The 21398-nt window shown below is 37.6% G+C and overlaps 1 protein-coding gene across 2 annotated transcripts in view; it reads left to right on the top strand.

Annotated features, from left to right (window-relative positions):
* The window catches only part of LOC117406015 (trafficking protein particle complex subunit 10-like), a 168556-nt gene that overhangs the window by 82214 nt on the left and 64944 nt on the right, over positions 1-21398 (top strand). For both annotated transcript variants that reach the window (XM_059029751.1, XM_034009655.3), the window contains exons 7-10: positions 56-303; positions 10407-10553; positions 10822-10936; positions 11395-11471. In XM_059029751.1, the coding sequence (XP_058885734.1) occupies positions 56-303; positions 10407-10553; positions 10822-10936; positions 11395-11471 (587 nt within the window). The remainder of the gene's footprint in view (positions 1-55; positions 304-10406; positions 10554-10821; positions 10937-11394; positions 11472-21398) is intronic.

The following is a 21398-nucleotide window of genomic DNA, read 5'->3' as shown; positions in this document are numbered from 1 at the left end:
AGGCTAAATAAAACATGCTGTGTTAATGACTTTCTGTCATTGGTTGTTTTTCCAGACGGAGCCAACTGGCTGACTTCTTTCTGCCAGCCGGTGCACAGCTGGAATGGTCTGGTGCTACGCAAGCCCATCGATATGGAGAAGAGGGACCTGATCCAGAAAAGCAAGGCCACCTTGCTGGACATGCGCAGCTACTTGTTCTCACGGCAGTGCACCCTGCTCATCTTCCTGCAGCGCCCCTGGGAGGTCACCCAGCGTGCCCTGGAGCTGCTCCACAACTGTGTCCAGGAGCTCCATCTATTAGAGGTAGCAGACTCATCGTCTTCCTACTATTATTGTTGTTGTTGTTATTATTATTATTATTATTATTATTATTATTATTATTATTATTATTATTATTATTATTATTATTATTATTATTTATTTCTTAGCAGACGCCCTTATCCAGGGCGACTTACAATTGTTACAAGATATCACATTATTTTTACATACAATTACATTATTTTTTACACATTATTTTTACATACAATTACCCATTTATACAGTTGGGTTTTTAGTGTCCCCCACCTGGGATTGAACCCACAACCCTCCGGTCAGGAGTCCTAACCACTACTCCACACTGCTGCCCGGTTAATGAACTTGCTGCTCTTCTCATTCATAGATTGTATTTATTTACTTTTTTCAGTTAGTTTACTAGATTAAACAACAACATTGCAAAATAATAATACAAAAGCAACACAATATTTTTAACAGGAAGGTATTAAAAACTGAAAACCTTAAGATTTATAGTGAAAGCATCCACAATGTACTCTGACCTATGAAAATAATTAAAACCCTGTGGGGTAAGGCAGTTGTTGAATGTTTTACCCTACTAAACAACTGGGTGTGATACAAAACTCCAGAACAAGTATCTCATCCAGTGGATTGGTAGTAAATGGATAAATGGATGTACCCCTGTCTAACTTCTAAGGAATATGTTGCCTTTTTAAATGGAGGCGATTAACTATCTAGATATTTAATAAACATTTTTGGATTGATATATTTTTACATGTTAAATATGTTAAATGTAGGTCATGGTTATGTACTTTTTCATAATTATGAAAGCTCTCATGTTGTAGTTACATCTGTGACAGGGGACTAACCTTACTATCATACCTCGAGAAGCAATACACAAGATAATCAGGACTTACTCTTATCAAACACCGAAAACAATTCAACCAGCCTCTATTGCTAAATTGCAGTCATGTGTAAGGAAATTTTATAGTCCATATTCATATTGTTAGAATGTTTGGAATGTATGGTACTTTCAATGGAGAGAGCATAGAGTTTAGGTGGGGTATTTTGGAATGCAGGGTCTGTCTCAATAAATTCCAGATTGACTAGAGGGAGAGCAAATATGACCATTTATGGGCATTTGTGAAAAGGGTCCCCTGTTCTGCTCTGTTTGGTTGCTGGGGGGATGGGAGAATCTCAGAGATAACAGATGCAAAGGAATGTGTGTGAGGCTTGAAAACTTGCCACGTACAAAGGTATAATGAGGAGGGGTCATAAATGACATAATTAAAAGGGTGTGTTTTGGAATCTACAAAACTGAAGTGAATGCATTGTGTGGTGCTCAATTCTATCAATCTCACTGCAGCCAAGAGTGACGCGACCCTTTTCAATACAATTGTCTATTTTACACTGTACTAATAAACCTATATAATTGACAACTAATATTGTTTATCAGTATCAATTTTTCCTTACACACGTCTAATAATAAATCAGTGTAAACACGCTCTTTCGATATCACACATGCGCACAGGTGGATGATAATTTTGAAACTATATTGTACCCCTGTGTGCACGTGTTTGGGAGCACCTCAGACAAGCTGTTCTCTACAATGAACTGCAGTGCTCCTAAAGAAGTGCATTTCTTTGGTTGAAGGTACATAAGGTTGCAGAGCTCAGTTGCCAAATCAGTTCCATCAACATCAGATCTGCTGTTGCTATTTCTGTCTTGCAACGGAAGCTGCAAGTCCATGCAGCTCTGTCACAAAGACGGCCAGAGTGGGTGGCGTCAGACCAGAAAGGAATACACAGACAGAGACGGTGGTGATGATGAGCTGAGTGCAATGGCTGCACTCAGCGTTTATTAACAAATAAAAGGGTTGAAAACAGCACAAAACCAGGACACGGCACTTTAAGCCAAAATAAATAGACAGACAAAACGAACTAACACTTAACAAACGGTGCACGGAGACAAACAAACACGGTGTGTACAAACACTTATATTTTTACTATTATTATTCAATTACTACCTCCGTCTCCAATCCCGTTCTCCACTCACCGAACACCCAACCCTGACTGCATGAAATGTGCGTCTATATATACTGTTGTGCTGGGATTCAATTACTAATTAATTATTCACTTGAATCCCAGCACGTGAATTAATTCTGTGCAACCCCGTGCTCACATATTACATTTAACCAGCACGTGAAGTGATTTGTGCCCTCCTCGTGCCTAAATACAAATCTACACTTTTTAAATACACGTGAAACACAGACCCGTTTATATCCCGTGTACCAATCTATACACCAACATTAACACACGCACGCAACATACAACATATAAAACACAAATGCACACAGGGGCGGGGCACATTGCCACAAGCTCTTTTTCATTTTCATTGGCTAGTGATGTTAGGTTATATCAGTGTTGGGGAGTAGCGAGCTAATAGTAGCGACGCTACTGTAGCAAGCTACTTTTTTTCTGTAGCTTTGCTGTAGAGTTACTTTTGTTTTACAGTAACTTTTACAGTAGCCAGCTATTTTTTCCTGCAAAATGTAGTTGCCGCTACCGCTACTTCAGATGCTACTTTTTTTTCTTCTTCTTCAGCAGAAGCATAAATAAACTTTCGATAACTCTGTTGCCCTCGAATGTGTTAATCACTGAGCACTGTGGACAACTATCGCACTTCCTTGTTTGTGTGTAAAGTTTTTTAAAGTTTTAAAGTATAGGCCTACATCTTTAGATGGAGATGGTGTTTTTATTAACTGGATGAAACAACTTATTAAGCAGTAATTATCTGTGCAGGCATACAGTAATTCATCTTTACTTGGGTTTTTCAGGAATTGTGCAGAACTAAAGGTGCACAAAATGCATGGCACTGATCGGGTTGTTGGGGAGGTGGGGTGGGTGTACAGTATGGCGGGAAAATGTATCAATATTGGTCTGCATCTCATTAATAAATAAGAGGTGTCTGCTTCTGTGTTCTGGGTTTGTTCTGAAGTTGTGCGAGATCTATTTTGCTCTAATACCGGTGTTTTCTTTACATCGATTTTATTAAACCTGTGTTTTTTATTTTATTTTTATCAAATTGTTCATCCCCACCACCGACGCCCTTGCAAATAACATAACATTTCAGCGAGGCATTTCAGATTGAGGGGGAAAAAACTGTAAAAAAAAATTTAAAAAAATTGGGCCATCTGTAATATGGCTGAGGGCAGCAATGAAGACCAGGGAAGCATGTCGGCAGAGGCAGGATTCGAACCGTGGCCTTACTTGAAACAATTGATGAAGTGCCAATCCATCACGGAGAAGGGTTACGTGTTCCTTTGTGAACTTTGTAAACCTAAATAGAAATACCTGCAATGACATCTAGCACCAACTCAAGGACCCATATTATGGTGAGTTCCCCCTATTTTAAATATGTTTATGAAAAAAATATGATACCACAGGGAGCTTTGTTTGCAGTGATTACTTTTAGTTTTAATCCCATAATGTCACAAATCACAACCATATTTCAATAAATAAGTAGTTTTTAATGTGTCAAAAGCTCTGTTTGTAAAAATAATATGTACGTTTAAATTTAAGTAACGTTTTTATATTATGCAGTTTCACTCAGGGTATTTTAGAATTAACAAAAAATCGGATTGTGTCAAGACACTGTTAACATAAATTTACGCTAAATAATATTATACATTGTAATTAAAAAATAAAAAAATAATATTTAACCATCATTTTTCAAACAATGTTGCATTGAATTGTTAATTATTCGTTATTAAATATTAATTTTTCTTTTTTTTTGGAAGACCCGTTTGAGTTGCTTATTCCATTTTAAAGTCTTAGTGAAACAACTTAAGAAAAATGTCAGTTGCAGTAAAAAATAATAAGTGCTGTCACACTAGTCTACCATTAGTTGGGAGTTTTATGACAGTTTATCAAAATCTGTGGTCTGCAAAACGATTCAGTCCACATTTTTACATTTAAATATTGTTCTTCTTTCAGAGGGTTCATCCATCAAAGGTTGAACAAATGAGAAAGGTACAGGATGCCAGCTTGACCACCAGAAAGAGGGTTTGAATAGCAATGAAGAATAGCATTCCACAAATTAACAAGAGTCCATTCTGTAGTTGCATAATATTAGTATTTAAATAGACATTTCATACAATTAGTAAGAGCGCCAACTATTGTACACCCTTAAGTAAATATTGCACATTCAGGTAACAGTAGCACTTATTCAGAGGTAGTAGTTATATATGTATATATTGCACACAATCAATAACAGTACCTTCAATTGACTTACACCCATCTAACCAAGTATATCATTCAATTAATAAGTACAATCCAATAAATCTGGCACTCAATTAATACACATTTGTCAATTGGCCCACATCTAAATAAATATTGCACATGACCAATAGCAACACCTTCAATTAATAAGCATAGTTGTTAATCAATTTGCACACATTTAAATACATATTGCACATGACCAATAGCAACACCTTCAATTAATAAGCATAGTTGTTAATCAATTTGCACACATTTAAATACATATTGCACATGACCAATAGCAACACCTTCAATTAATAAGCATAGTTGTTAATCAATTTGCACACATTTAAATACATATTGCACCTGACTAATAGCAACACCTTCAATTAATAAGCATAGTTGTTAATCAATTTGCACACATTTAAATACATATTGCACATGACCAATAGCAACACCTTCAATTAATAAGCATAGTTGTTAATCAATTTGCACACATTTAAATACATATTGCACAGGACTACTTTGGAATGCATATTAACAAACCCAAAAAAGAAATAGAACAACACATCCATTATGCTCTATGGTTTACAATTCATTTAAAATGTACCTAACTACAGCTACCTAAATGATTCTACATTAGCGCAATTAATGGGTCAAGAGCCCGGTAACTAAGTATATATATATATAAACAAAACCATAAAGCACATAGGACGTTGCAGTGCACTGCCATTTAAAAAATAAAAGTACTGACAAGAAGACAAATGCATATATGTTGCAAAACGTATTATTTTTCCTTAAGCTATCCCCCTCAACATCACATAACAGGAAAAAAGAGAATAAACAAAGTAATATCTTTGCCAAACGGGGAGGAGTACGTGTAATATTTCTTCTGCCGAATAAAAAGGAAAAAAACGTCCCGAACTATATACCAAAATCTGTCCTTATTTCGGCCAAAACAATAACAAACTCCTGCAACCCGGGAGACCGCAGTAACCAACCAGATAAATCCCCACGCCGTCCAAGATAGCAGCACAGTCCCAAGATAACAGCACACAGTACAGAGTTAATCGCACATGGTTAGTTGCCCAAACACAACAAAATCCAGCAATACTAATAATAGTTTTTCAGAGTCAAACCCGCTTGAAGCTTGCCGATCCGATTCGCCTGGATGCCATCAACTCCGATACCAACACAGCAGCAATAGCAGTCTCATCACTCGAACCATCAGTACACGTTTCCTCTTGAGGTGCAGAAATTTGGAGATGCAACCAATAATGCAACTGACACTTCGAGTGAGGAGGATGACAGCTTTTCAGGATTCTTTCAGAAAATTTGGAACCAGAAGAATGATCTGAGTAGTGAAGTGGACAGGTTTTTCGAATCCAGTGAGAAGCCACTTGTAAAAGAATAGTCCTTACCACACCTGAAGAAGGTGTTCATCAGGTGTTCATCAAGTTCAACACAGGTTTGCCTGCCAGTGCAGCCTGTGAACGCCTCTTCAGCGTTGGCAAGGACATTTTTTGTCCAAAACAAAATCGCTTGTCAGATTCACATTTTGAAATGTTACTACTATGTCGCATCAATAAGAGCTTCCGTTACTAGATGCTGAATCTAGATAGCCTTCTAAAAATGAAAATGCCCTATGGTTTTCTATAATAACCATGGTTTAATTTCAGTTATTATGTTTACCTTATGTAATACCATAGTAAGCAACATTTTTTTCCAGCAAAATGTAACCCTACTTCACTGCTTTTTGTTTATTGATATTTAAAAAAAAAAAAAATATATATATATATATATATATATATATATATATATATATATATATATATAATTTGTTTCTTGCTTTTTGTTTTAAATGTGGTTTTGGTTTGCTCTGATGCAGTGGTTTTCAACCCTGGTCCTGGAGTACCCCTGTGTCTGCTGGTTTTCTCCATCTCAGTTGTCAGCTACTTAACTGAACACTTGTTTAAGAGCTGAAAACAACTGAAAAGATTGTAAAGGGTTCAATTAAGTGATTAAGAACTCAGTTGAAATAAAAATCAGTAGATACAGGGATATAAAGCAGGTGTATTATTGTGCTGGATATTCGTGCTAACCACAACAGGACTGCTCAGTGTCTCTGCTATCTCCCGTGGTGAAAGAGTGCACACTTTGTAGAAGGCTTGGAGTACAATTCTTGTTATTGCTTTATCTGACGACATGCCAAATGCAACAAGAACTGTATTGAATTAAACTTGAAATTGAGGACTACATGAGACGATCTTTATTTTCTAGAATTAGTAATCGCTGTTTTATATATATGCCATAATGCCTCTGTGTATAAAAGGATCTGGCATTAACTTACATGTGAACCTGTAAGTTAATGCCATAATGATAGCCATAGTATCAGCCAAAACACCACAGTTCTGAAGTACAGTTTATAAATATGTTAAAACCATATTATCTTTTCATTAGTGGAAAAGTAGCTTTAAAAGTAGACTTGCTTGTAGTGTAGCTAGCTACTTTTTTTAGAAGTAGCTTTTAGCTTTAGCTAGCTACTTTTTCAAAGTAGCTTCCCCAACCCTGGGTTATATAGGAATCCAAATGTGTTGCTATGGTCTTTCAGTTGATTGAATTGTTCATTGAGCTGGGACAGTGTCATATCTAATCCTGGGCCTCATAATCAAACTGGCGCCTGGCTCTCCTGACTGGGCTGGGAAAGCTCTTTACATACTTTGAGTTTGTCAGCTAATTCACTAGCATCTGAGATTGCCTATTCAAAACCACTTTGTCTGTAATTTATTAGCACTCTTTTGCACACTATCTGGTAACAGAACATTGATGTGCATGCCTAGATCTTGCATCTTGCATCTTGTTGGACTTTTTTATAGCTTCTCCACATTGTCTAGATGAAGACATTTCTGAGTCAACATAAACTCCTAGGTCTTTTTCATAGATTCCTTCTTCAATTTCATTATCTCCCATATGATATTTATAATGCACATTTGTATTGCCTGCGTGCAGTACCTTACACTTTTCTCTATTAAATGTCATTTGCCATGTGTCTGCCCAGTTCTGAATGCTGTCTAGATAATTTTGAATGACCTTTGCTGCTGCAACAGTGTTTGCCACTCCTCCAATTTTTTGTGTCGTCTGCAAATTTAACGAGATTGCTTACTATACCAGAATCTAAATCATTAATGTAGATTAGGAATAGCGGAGGACCTAATATTGTTCCCTGTGGTACACCACTGGTTACCTCGCTCCATTTTGAGGTTTCTCCTCTAATCAGTATTTTCTGTTTTCTACATGTTAACCACTCCCTAATCCATGTGCATGCATTTCCTTGAATCCCTACTGCGTTCAGTTTGAGAATTAATCTTTTATGCGGGACTTTGTCAAAAGCTTTCTGGAAATCTAAATAAACCATGTCTCATGCTTTGCAATTATCCATTTTCAATGTTGCATCCTCAAAAAAGTCAAGTAGGTTAGTTAGACACGATCTCCCTTTCCTAAAACCATGCTGACTGTCTCCCAGGATATTGTTACCATATAGGTAATTTTCCATTTTGGATCTTATTATAGTTTCCATAAGTTTACATATAATAGAAGTCAGGCTTATTGGTCTGTAGTTACCTGGTTCGGTTTTGGCTCCCTTTTTGTGGATCGGTATTACGTTTGCAATTTTCCAGTCTGTCGGTACAACCCCTGTGTCAAGAGACTGTTGCATGATCTTGGTTAGCGGTTTGTAAATAACTTCTTTCATTTCTTTGAGTACTATTGGGAGGAGCTCATCCGGCCCAGGGGATTTGTTTATTTGAAGAGCTCCTAGTCCCTTTAACACTTCTGCCTCTGTTATGCTAAAGTTATTTAAAATTGGATAGGAACAGGTCGACATGTGGGGCATGTTGTCCATGTCCTCCTTTCTAAAAACCTGTGAAAAGTAATCATTTAATATATTTGCTATTTTTTTTCTTCATCTATAATTTTGCCATTTGTGCCTCTTAGACATTTAACCTCCTCTTTGAATGTTCTCTTGCTGTTATAATATTGGAAAAACATTCTGGATTTGGTTTTAGCCCCCTTACTTCCTTTTTGACTTGTGTTTGCAGTTCCAAGTACTCTTTCTGTGTACTTTGTTTTTGGTCCCTTTTAAAAGCTCTGTAAAGTGCCTTTTTTCGCTGAATATTTTTTTTAATTGATCTATTAAACCATTTTGGCCATTTTCTTTTAGATTTAGATTTGTCTACTTATGGGATGTAATTGTTTTGCGTCTCTAGTACTACATTTTTAAAAAAACAGCCATCCTTTTTCTGTGGATGTTTTCTCTATTTTACTCCAATCTACTTCTGTTAGTCTCTGTTTCATACCTTCATAGTTTGCTTTTCTAAAATTGTAAACCTTAGCTTTAGTCATTACTTTTGGTGTTTTAAAAAATACTTCAAATGAGACCATGTTGTGGTCTGAGTTTGCCAATGGCTCTCTGACCTCTGTTTTAGTTATTTCATTATTTGAAAAGACTAAATCAAGGCATGCCTCCCCTCTAGTCGGTGCCTTGACAAATTGTGTTAGGAAGCAGTCATTTGTCATTTCCACCATTTCAATTTCATCTGTCGTGCTCCCCATCAGGTTTTCCCATTTTATATGGGGGAAGTTGAAATCCCCCATTAGTATGGCTTCTCCTTTGCTACACGCATTTCTAATGTCATTGTATGACAGATTATTTTGCTCAGCGTCTGAATTTGGCGGTCTATAGCATGCTCCTATTATTATGCCCTTTCAATTTTTGTCCATTATTCTGACCCATATTGATTTGGTGTTGTTTTCTTTGTCCAGATTTAACACCCGGGGTTCAAGACTATTTCTTATGTATAGCGCTACCCCTCCGCCTCTTCTGTCCTGCCTGTCTTTCCTATACAGTGTGTACCCACTAATATTATATTCGTCTCCATCACTCTCAGACAACCAAGTTTCTGTAACACCTATCGCATCGTAGTTACTTGTTAGTGCAGTAACTTCAAATTCTAACATTTTGTTTCTGAGACTTCTAGCAATAAGATAAATACATTTAATAGCTGTCTTACCTGAGTTGTTGCCCTTGTTTTGATGTGGTCTCCCTTCTGTTTTTTGTCGTCCCCCCCCCCTTTCTAGTTTAAATGCTCCTGGACCTCCTCAAGATTAACTTGTGGTACAGATACTGCTATGTAAATGTTTGTCTTATCTATGATTGTTAATTGTGTTTTATAGACAGCTAACTGTTCCGGAGCTGTCGCTAAGGGCCAGCATAAAAACCCGGAACAGCACTGCACTATTTGTCACTCATTAACTGTATCACCCACCACGAGCACTACAGCACACACCCGGGACTGGTGACCGTGTATGTATATTGTGGGAGGGATACCTGTGTTTATTGTTTGGGACTGCAACCCGTTATTATTTAACCCTGTGCATTACACATTGCTGTGTATTGCTGGGGATCATTGTTTTGGTCACCAGACCTGGAGTATAAAAATAAAATACCCCTTTTCCATATCGGATTACAGTCTCTGTCTGTGTTATTCCTGCACTGCATCACCTCTGCACCTGTTCACAATCAACCACTTTGCCACACTAGCCATTTACTTTGTCAAATAAATCCAGTTAATACACAAAGGAGAAAAAAGAACACACAGACTGATCTTTTTAATATGAGGTATTTCCCGATGACTTTTAAAATGTTGGTACATGATTACACAGTTGATTAAGTCTGTTTCATTCAATATCGGTAGTAATAATAAACCTTTTTTTTTTATTCAGTACTTTTTTAAATTCAGTTCAAGTTTTTAAATACATTTAACAAAACAATATGAAAACCCCTGGCTTAATACATTACGGATTTCTTGCTGTTTCCAGGTTTTGGTGCTGCAGGGAGCGCTGGATTGTTGGGTCTTCTTGAGCTGCCTGGAAGTGCTGCAGAGAATAGAAGGCTGTTCTGATCGGGCACAGTTAGATTCAAACTCGTCACATACAGTCGGTCTTTGGACTTATGCTACTGAAAAGGTAAATAACCGTGCTCGTGTCTCAACTCTTCATGCTACTATAATCAGCATGGCAGGTATTACAGCTTTTTGAAGCAACGAAGTGGTAAGAGCACTGGCTTTTAATTTGAAATGTTTAATGCCCAGATGCCTATTTCTAGTTGCCTCACCCAAGGTGCATGCTGAAAAATGAAGATGGATGTATTTGAAACTGGCCAAAAATGTATACATGTTTGGACTTATTTAGTTGTAATACTGGTAGATGTTTTTTTTCTGTTCATTGGCAATAGTTAAAGTCCTTGGGTTATCTGTGTGGGCTGGCATCAGAAAACGGACCCAATTCTGAAGACTTAAACAGAACAGTGGATCTCTTGGCTGGACTGGGAGCAGAACGACCAGAAACTGGTACAACAAATTCTTCAGATACGTTAACGAGTATATGTCTAGTGGGTTTACATAGCAGTATCTGTACCACAAGTTAATCTGAAGAAAGGGTCATGGTAACAGGTATGTGCAACATGCACATGTGGTAACAAGGTAATTCATGGACTGTTCAGTACATTGTAGTTTTTTTTTTTTATATATATAACCAATAACAGACCCGAAATCTGTAATTATCCCTCTGTTATCTTTAAGGATGTAGGTAAATTTTTATAATTTAAAAAACACAAGCAAACTTATGTTGAATGTAAATATTATGGCAAAGTGTTACTGTTATGTACAAAAAAAAATGTTGGGTATGTTATAATATTTGTATATTGGTAATGCTTTTAATATTGAGGCTGGTGTTTTGTAGTATGTACAGTTAGTATGTCACACAACCCACTGCTCATATGGTCTGTATTGGGCCTGTTCTTTTACAGCCAGCAGTCTGCAAAGCCCTTATAAAAAACTCAAAGAAGCCTTATCTTCAGTAGAAGCCTTTGAAAAACACTACTTAGTAAGTATGTTGGGGTATTTATTTTAAAAATTGTTACTTTGTATTTAAACTGAGACAAGATTTTGGACAGAGTGCAGTCACACTTTCTTTTAACTGCAGCTTTTTTCACAGAAAAAAACGCAAATTAAATCAATTTTACTATTAACATGTTTCTCAGTTGTGATTGAGATACACGAATGGCATAACAGGTATCAATGTAATTCTTAAAGGAGAGTATAAAAGTTGTGGTAAAACATTGACAGTCATAAGCCCTAATTATCGATTTGAAACATATTAGGATTATACAATAGACTAGTGGTTCCCTTCAGGTGGTCCGTGGAAAGGTTACATAATTACAAAAAGGAAGCAGCAGCATAGTTTATAGATCCCTTTCCAAACCCAAAAATTGAGACCTTAAAAACTCAGCTACAGAAGCAGGAAGAAAATGCATACATGGAGAATATCTCCAAGTTAAAAAAAGGTCTAAACTCTCCGTCATATTTAGTTTTGGAGTGTCTAAAATGTATTCTTTACTAGGGAGTTTTCGTGTATTGCTCGCACCTGCACTCAGTATCTTGTAAAGTAAGAGATAACACACGACAGGTCACGCACAACCTAGAGTGTTATCCAGCTTATAAAAGGGATACAATAAAAAAAAATGTTTTTTATTAAAAATATATAACTGTGCAAAAGTTTTAGGCAGGTGTGAAAAAATGCTGTAAAGTAAGAATGCTTTCAAAAATAGACATGTTAATAGTTTATATTTATCAATTAACAAAATGCAAAGTGAGTGAACAGAAGAAAAATCTACATCAAATCAATATTTGGTGTGACCACCCTTTGCCTTCAAAACAGCATCAATTCTTCTAGGTACACTTGCACACAGTTTTTGAAGGAACTCGGCAGGTAGGTTGGCCCATACATCTTGGAGAACTAACCACAGTTCTTCTGTGGATTTAGGCAGCCTCAGTTGCTTCTCTCTCTTCATGTAATCCCAGACAGACTCGATGATGTTGAGATCAGGGCTCTGTGGGGGCCATACCATCACTTCCAGGACTCCTTGTTCTTCTTTACGCTGAAGATAGTTCTTAATGACTTTCGCTGTATGTTTGGGGTCGTTGTCATGCTGCTGAATAAATTCGGGGTCAATCAGATGCCTCCCTGATGGTATTGCATGATGGATAAGTATCTGCCTGTTCTTCTCAGCATTGAGGAGACCATTAATTCTGACCACATCCCCAACTCTATTTGCAGAAATGCAGCCCCAAACTTGCAAGGAACCTCCACCATGCTTCACTGTTGCCTGCAGACACTCATTCGTGTACCGCTCTCCAGCCCTTCGGCGAAAAAACTGCCTTCTGCTACAGCCAAATATTTCAAATTTTGACTCATCAGTCCAGAGCACCTGCTGCCATTTTTCTGCACCCCAGTTCCTGTGTTTTCGTGCATAGTTGAGTCACTTGGCCTTGTTTCCACGTCGGAGGTATGGCTTTTTGGCCGCAAGTCTTCCATGAAGGCCACTTCTGACCAGACTTCTCTGGACAGTAGATGGGTGTACCAGGTTCCCACTGTTTTCTGCCAATTCTGAGCTGATGGCACTGCTGGACATCTTCCGATTGCGAAGGGAAGTAAGCATGATGTGTCTTTCATCTGCTGCAGTAAGTTTCCTTGGCCGACCACTGCATCTACGGTCCTCAACGTTGCCCGTTTCTTTGTGCTTCTTCAAAAGAGCTTGGACAGCACATCTGGAAACCCCTGTCTGCCTTGAAATTTCTGCCTGGGAGAGACCTTGTTGATGCAGTATAACTACCTTGTGTCTTGTTGCTGTGCTCAGTCTTGCCATGGTGTATGACTTTTGACAGTAAACAGTCTTCAGCAACCTCACCTTGTTAGCTGAGTTTGACTGTTCCTCACCCAGTTTTATTCCTCCTACACAGCTGTTTCTGTTTCAGTTAATGATTGTGTTTCAACCTACATATTGAATTGATGATCATTAGCACCTGTTTGGTATAATTGTTTAATCATACACCTGACTATATGCCTACAAAATCCCTGACTTTGTGCAAGTGTACCTAGAAGAATTGATGCTGTTTTTTAAGGCAAAGGGTGGTCACACCAAATATGGATTTGATTTAGATTTTTCTTCTGTTCACTCACTTTGCATTTAGTTAATTGATAAATATAATCTATTAACATGTCTATTTTTGAAAGCATTCTTACTTTACAGCATTTTTTCACACCTGCCTAAAACTTTTGCACAGTACTGTATATATACAGGATAAAAAGAATATGTTCTGATGAAAATGACTACAAAAAACAGGAAGGAATTAAAAAGATATAAATCTTAAGAAAACAGGATGTGAGGGTCTCGAACCAACTCCCCAGTAATGTTGTTGAAGCTGACACCCTGGGATCCTTCAAGAAGCTGCTTGATGAGGTTCTGAGATCAATAAGCTACTAACAACCAAACAAGCAAGATGGGCTGAATGGCCTCCTCTCGTTTCTAAACTTTCTTATGTTCTTATGATATATCTGCCTGTTTGACTATAGGCCATTTTCGACTGAATTTGCCAGATGAAGTCATTGACGTTGCTTGCAAACAGTGATGGTGTGTGCTAGGAACGAGTAGAGATTAGACCCAAAACAGAACATTTAATCACTCCGCGACTTTCTGGTATGAATTAAGAAGCTCTAAAAGTATGATTATAACATATAGAAGAATAAATTATTGAGAGAGAATTGAGAAAAGTTGACAAACTCAATAGGAATGAACTACTTGATTATAAGTAGGGCTTCTGATTTTTGGTTTCAACCGATAAAACACCCCCGATACAAAAAAAATGAAATCTGTTGATAGCCAATAAACACTGGGAAAATTGTGGAAATGGTTAATCAATTCACGTTTACTTTACCCGTTTCCCATTAAAAAATAAAACCTACTACAAAAATAATAATAAATACATTTCCCAGTGCTGCAGTGTCCCGCCTTCCTGACTTGTATCTAAGAACATAAGAAAGTTTACAAACGAGAGGAGGCCATTCGTTCGATCTTGCTCGTTTGGTTGTTAGTAGCTTATTGATCCCAGACTCTCATCAAGCAGCTTCTTGAAAGATCCCAGGATGTCAGCTTCAATAACATTACTGGGGAGTTGGTTCCAGACCCTCATAATTCTCTTTATATAAAAGTGCCTCCTATTTTCTGGTCTGAATGCCCCTTTATCTAATCTCCATTTGTGACCCCTGGTCCATGTTTCTTTTTTCAGGTCGAAAAAGTCCCCTGGGTCGACATTGTCAATACCTTTTAGAATTCTGAATGCATCTTGTTGGACTTTTTTATAGCTTCTCCACATTGTCTAGATGAAGACATTTCTGAGTCAACATAAACTCCTAGGTCTTTTTCATAGATTCCTTCTTCAATTTCATTATCTCCCATATGATATTTATAATGCACATTTGTATTGCCTGCGTGCAGTACCTTACACTTTTCTCTATTAAATGTCCTTTGCCATGTGTCTGCCCAGTTCTGAATGTTGTCTAGATAATTCTGAATTACCTTTGCTGCTGCAACAGTGTTTGCTACTGCTCTTATTTTTGTGTCTGCAAATTTAACAATTTTGCTTACTATACAAGAATCTAAATCATTAATGTAGATTAGGAATAGCAGAGGACCTAATACTGATCCCTGTGGTACACCACTGGTTACCTCGCTCCATTTTGAGGTTTCTCCTCTAATCAGTACATTCTGTTTTCTACATGTTAACCACTGCCAAATCCATGTGCATGCATTTCCTTCAATCCCTACTGTGTCAATGTTGCTTCCTCAAAAAAATCAAGCAGGTCAGTTAGACACGATCTCCCTTTCCTAAAACCATGCTAACTGTCTCTCAGGAAACTGTTACCATATAGGTAATTTTCCATTTTGGATCTTTATTATAGTTTCCGTAAGTTTACATATTATAGAAGTCAGGCTTATTGGTCTGTAGTTACCTGGTTCGATTTTGTCTCCCTTTTTGTGGATCGGTATTACGTTTGCAATTTTCCAGTCTGTCGGTACAACCCCTGTGTCAAGAGTCTGTTGCATGATCTTGGTTAGCGGTTTGTAAATAACTGCTTTCATTTCTTTGGGTACTATTTGGAGGATCTCATCCGGCCCAGGGGATTTGTTTATTTTAAGAGCTCCTAGTCCCTTTAACACTTTTGCCTCTGTTATGCTAAAGTTATTTATCAATTGGATAGGAACAGGTCGACATGTGGGGCATGTTGTCCTATCCTCTTTTGTAAAAACCTGTGAAAAGTAATCATTTGATATTTTTTCGTCTATGATTTTGCCATTTGTGTCTCTTAGACATTTAACCTCTTCTTTGAATGTTCTCTTGCTGTTATAATATTGGAAAAACATTTTGGAATTGGTTTTAGCCCCCTTAGCAATATTGATTTCTATCTCTCTCTTGGCCTTTCTAACTTCCTTTTTGACTTATGTTTGCAGTTCCAAGTACTCTTCTGTGTACTTCTGTGTTTTTGGTCCCTTTTAAACACTCTGTAAAGTTACTTTTTTTGCTGATTTTTTTTTTTTTATTAAACAATTTTGGCCATTTTGTTTTAGATTTAGATTTGTCTACTTTTGGGATGTAATTGTTTTGTGCCTCTAGTACTACATTTTTAAAAAACAGCCATCCTTTTTCTATGGATGTTTTCTCTGTTTTACTCCAATCTACTTCTATTGCTCTCTGTTTCAAACCTTCGTAGTTTGCTTTTCTAAAATTGTAAACCTTAGCTTTAGTCATTACTTTTTGGGTTTTAAAAATCACTTCAAATGAGACCATGTTGTGGTCTGAGTTTGCCAATGGCTGTCTGACTAGTCGGTTCCTTGACAAATTAGGTTAGGAAGCAGTCATTTGTCATTTCCACCATTTCAGTTTCATCCGTCGTGCTCCCCACCGGGTTTTCCCATTTTATATGGGGGAAGTTGAAATGACAGATTATTGTGCTCGGCGTCTGAATTTGGCGGTCTATAGCATGCTCCTATTATTATGCCCTTTGAATTTTTGTCCAATATTCTGACCCATATTGATTCGCCGTTGTTTTCTTCGTCCAGATTTAACACCTGGGGTTCAAGGCTATTTCTTATGTATAGCGCTACCCCTCTGCCTCTTCTGTCCTGTCTTTCCTATACAGTGTGTACCCACTAATATTATATTCGTCTCCATCACTCTCAGACAACCAAGTTTCTGTAACACCTATCACATCGTAGTTACTTGTTAGTGCAGTAGCTTCAAGTTCTAACATTTTGTTTCTGAGACTTGTAGCATTTAGATAAATACATTTAATGGTTGTCTTACCCGAGTTGTTGCCTTTGTTTTGATGTGGTCTCCCTCTCTGTTATTTTGTTTTCTCCCCCCTTCCTTTCTAGTTTAAATGTTTCTGGACCTCCTCAAGTATCCTTTATCTGAGTAGATTGGTTCCCTTTTTGTTTAAGTGCAGTCCGTCCTACCTACACAGATAGTCCTTGTTGTATAATGTGCTCCAATGTTCAAGAAATATGAAAATTCACTATCCACGCATTACTACTGCTGACCTGAAAAAGCCAATACAGAAATACATTATTGGCATTTTTAAATGCTTGGCCACTAACATGCTATCATTGCGGTTTATGTCAGCGCTGTTTACGGCCAGATTCAGACCAGCATGGAGGCTAACAAAAATGGAGTACTCTTGACCAGCCGAACTACGCACTGAAGCATAGAATTATCGTATCAGACCGTTTACATTTTCAAGACAAACTGGTTTTAAGTTGATTACCATTCCTTTGTTTCATCCAATCAATAAGAACACCAGCTGCCCAAGCATTTTTGTTTACTTCGATTTCATTAAATTGTTGACTTGTAAAAGATCAAATGTGACGAAAGGAATGTCACTCATTTTTTTAAACTTTAAAAGACCTCTCTCATTTTGCACAGTAAAAAATCCTCAACAGCCAATCAGCGTGCAGCATCCAAACCATTCCGTTTTATAAATAAATATTGTAGCTGGAGATTCGTAGCTCCGACTGTGCTGGTACCTCATGGATTTATTGTAACTTCACGGGCAAGGACTTTCCTGTATGTGTTCCATAGTAACCATGACCCTATCTGCACTTTCTAAGGAGTTATAAGGTAGTTTTTCATTTGACCTTTAGAAGAGGTCAGAGGTCACGGGTAAGAACATTTTTGATAGAGCATATATGGGTTCATATATGTGTTCAATAGTAACCATGACTGTATCTGCACTCTCTAAGGAGTTGTAAGCTGGTTTTACATTTGACTTTAATGATCTGTGGTTGATCCCCAGAGCATCGCAGCCGTTGTGTGTGTGCTGATGCACTAGGGAGGCCACTTCAGCCATCAACACCAGGCAGAAGGATATCTACATCATCATATGGAAGGAAACACAAATGGATGGAGACACAGATGGATCACTGATGGTTTACTGTAAAACTACATCTTAGTTTGTGCTTATCTTAGCCAGAGCCGAGTTCAAATCAGCATGAAGTTTTAACATCTACTCTCCTGTAATGGAAATCAGAGCTCAAAGATCAATGTAATTTAATAGGGCATACATTAATTCCCATATGCTTCCACTACTCTGTGGAGATTCATGAGTCTACAACATTGTACCTTATATAAATACTGCAATATATGCACATTGCTGAAATTTGATTGGCTCACGGCAGCCATGTTTTTTTTTTTTGTTTTGTTTTGTTTTTTAAATCTAGCGACTTGCCTTCAACAAACTTGATAGATATGTATGCAAAGTTTTGCTTCAATCGGTATAACAGTTTCAGAGAAGAAGACGTTTGAATATTTTTGACAAATCCAGTATGGCCACCGAACCATGTGACCAATCAACTTCTCTTGAGCAAATCTAAATATAGGGCATAAGTGTAGTCTGTGCCGCAAGTTTCACATCTGTACCATAAGCGGTTTTGGAGAAGATTTTTTTTAATTAACCAAACCATGAGACCGTTGACCTTCGTTTTCGCTCTGGCACAACTTCCCATAGGCCTGTACTGAAAGTGTGACAGTTTCTCTCATTTTTCTCAAGACATTGTGCTCGAGCCAAATGAAAAATGGCCCTATACATTTCAGGTTTCCATGGTCTCAGTTTATTTTACTCGAAGAACCTCTTTTCACCTGAAATCCATTGTTTTGTCTGGTGACATCTTGTTGAGTGAAACTCTAAAGCACAGTGTTAAGTAACAAAGCTGTGATTTGTAAATGCCTCATGCCAGATTGTTTAACCCTTAGCGGTCCATTTATTCAGCGCGTGTCAGACGCGTCAGGTCCAATTTATTTTCACACGCGCAGTTTGTTTTAGACACGCTGTTTAAAAGTATTTTTTTTCACAGTAAAACAGGTTTAAAAGGCACTGCATATCAACAGGACACTCAGTACTGCATCTCCAGCCACGTCCCTTGTTCGCTATATTTTTCAAATACCTCTTAATAATAGTACATACCGATAAATCATCTCTTGATCACTCGTTTTATCACCAAACTCCTCAATAATGCAATCCAAGTCATTATTTTATTACTATAACATCTCAAAAAAGCTCTGCAAATGTCCATGATAGTCTCTGTGTGCTGATACAGTAACATCCAGCTTGTTTCCTTATGACCGCCCATATGGGATGCCAATGGCAAGTATGACTATTCATGAGATACGCCTTTTTTTTTATCGGCTTTTCTCGGCTCCTGTCGCTCCCACTCGGCCATTGAATGGTTTTCTCGGCTTTTCCCGGAGAAAAAACGACTAGAAACCCGTTTTTTGCGTTTTTTTTGATGATGTCAGACAGGGTCCGACAATGGACCAGATAGGAATAATTGCAATGTCGGACCAGGTCCAACAATGGACCGCAAAGGACGAATGGGGATTTCAGCTTCCCCCATATAAAATGGGAAAACGTGGTGGGGAGCACGACAGACGAAATTGAAATGGTGGAAATGACAAATGACGGCTGCCTAACGCAATTTGTCAAGGCACCGACTAGAGGGGAGGCATGCCTTGATTTAGTCTTTTCAAATAACAAAGACAGAATAATGAGGAAGCTGTGTGGTCCAGTGGTTAAAGAAAAGGGCTTGTAATCAGGAGGTCCCCGGTTCAAATCTCACCTCAGCCACTGACTCATTGTGTGACCCTGAGCAAGTCACTTAACCTCCTTGTGCTCCGTCTTTCGGGTGAGACATAATTGTAAGTGACTCTGCAGCTGATGCATCGTTCACACACCCTAGTCTCTGTAAGTCGCCTCGGATAAAGGCATCTGCTTAATTAAACAAATAATAATAATAAACTAAAACAGAGGTCAGAGAGCCATTGGCAAACTCAGACCACAACATGGTCTCATTTGAAGTGATTTTTAAAACCCAAAAAGTTATGACTAAGGCTAAGGTTTACAATTTTAGAAAAGCAAACTATAAAGGTATGAAACAGAGACTAACATAAGTAGATTGGAGTAAAATAGAGAAAACATCCACAGAAAAAGGATGGCTGTTTTTTTAAAAATGTAGTACTAGAGGCACAAAACAGTTACATCCCAAAGGTAGACAAATCTAAATCTAAAACAAAATGGCCAAAATGGTTTAATACATCAATTAAAAAAAAATTCAGTGAAAAAAGGCATTTTACACAGCGTTTAGGGACCAAAAACAAAGTACACAGAAAGAGTTAATGGAGCTGCAAACACAAGTCAAAAAGGAAGTTAGAAAGGCCAAGAGAGAGATATAAATCAATATTGCTAAGGAGGCTAAAACCAATTCCAAAATGTTTTTCCAATATTATAACAGCAAGAGAACATTCAAAGAGGAGGTTAAATGTCTAAAAGACACAAATGGCAAAATCATAGAAAATCATGAAAAAAAATAGCAAATATATTAAATGATTACTTTTCACATGTTTTTACAAAGGAGTACATGGACAACATGCCCCACATGTCGACCTGTTCCTATCCATTTTTAAATAACTTTAGCATAACAGAGGCAGAAGTGTTAAAGGGACTGGGAGCTCTTAAAACAGACACATCCCCTGGGCCAGATGAGATCCTCCCAATAGTACTCAAAGAAATGAAAGAGGTTATTTATAAACCACTAACCAAGATCATGCAACAGTCTCTTGACACAGGGGTTGTACCGACAGACTGGAAAATTGCAAACGTAATACCGATCCACAAAAAGGGAGACAAAACCGAACCAGGTAACTACAGACCAATAAGCCAGACTTCTATTATATGTAAACTTATGGAAACTATAATAAGATCCAAAATGGAAAATTACCTATATGGTAACAATATCCTGGGAGACAGTCAGCATGGTTTTAGGAAAGGGAGATCGTGTCTAATTAACCTGCTTAATTTTTTTGAGAATGCAACATCGACAATGCATAATTGCAAAGTATATGCCATGGTTTATTTAGATTTCCAGAAAGCTTTTGACAAAGTCCCGCATAAAAAATTAATTCTCAAACTTAACACAGTAGGGATTCAAGGAAATGCATGCACATGGATTAGGGAGTGGTTAACATGTAGAAAACAGAAAGTATTGATTAGAGGAGAAACCTCAAAATGGAGCGAGGTAACCAGTGGTGTACCACAGGGATCAGTATTAGGTCCTCTGCTATTCCTAATCTACGTTAATGATTTAGAATCTGGTATAGTAAGCAAACTTGTTAAATTTGCAGACGACACAAAAATAGGAGGCGTGGCAAACACTGTTGCAGCAGTAAAGGTCATTCAAAATGATCTAGACAGCATTCAGAACTGGGCAGACACATGGCAAATTACATTTAATAGAGAAAAGTGTAAAGTATTGCACGCAGACAATAAAAATGTGCATTATAAATATCATATGGGAGATAGTGAAATTGAAAAAGGGAACTATGAAAAAGACCTAGGAGTTTATGTTGATTCAGAAATGTCTTC

This window comes from Acipenser ruthenus, chromosome 9 (genome assembly GCF_902713425.1).
Source record: "Acipenser ruthenus chromosome 9, fAciRut3.2 maternal haplotype, whole genome shotgun sequence".
Taxonomy (NCBI): Eukaryota; Metazoa; Chordata; class Actinopteri; order Acipenseriformes; family Acipenseridae; genus Acipenser; species Acipenser ruthenus.
This window is presented reverse-complemented; position numbering and strand designations above follow the sequence as displayed.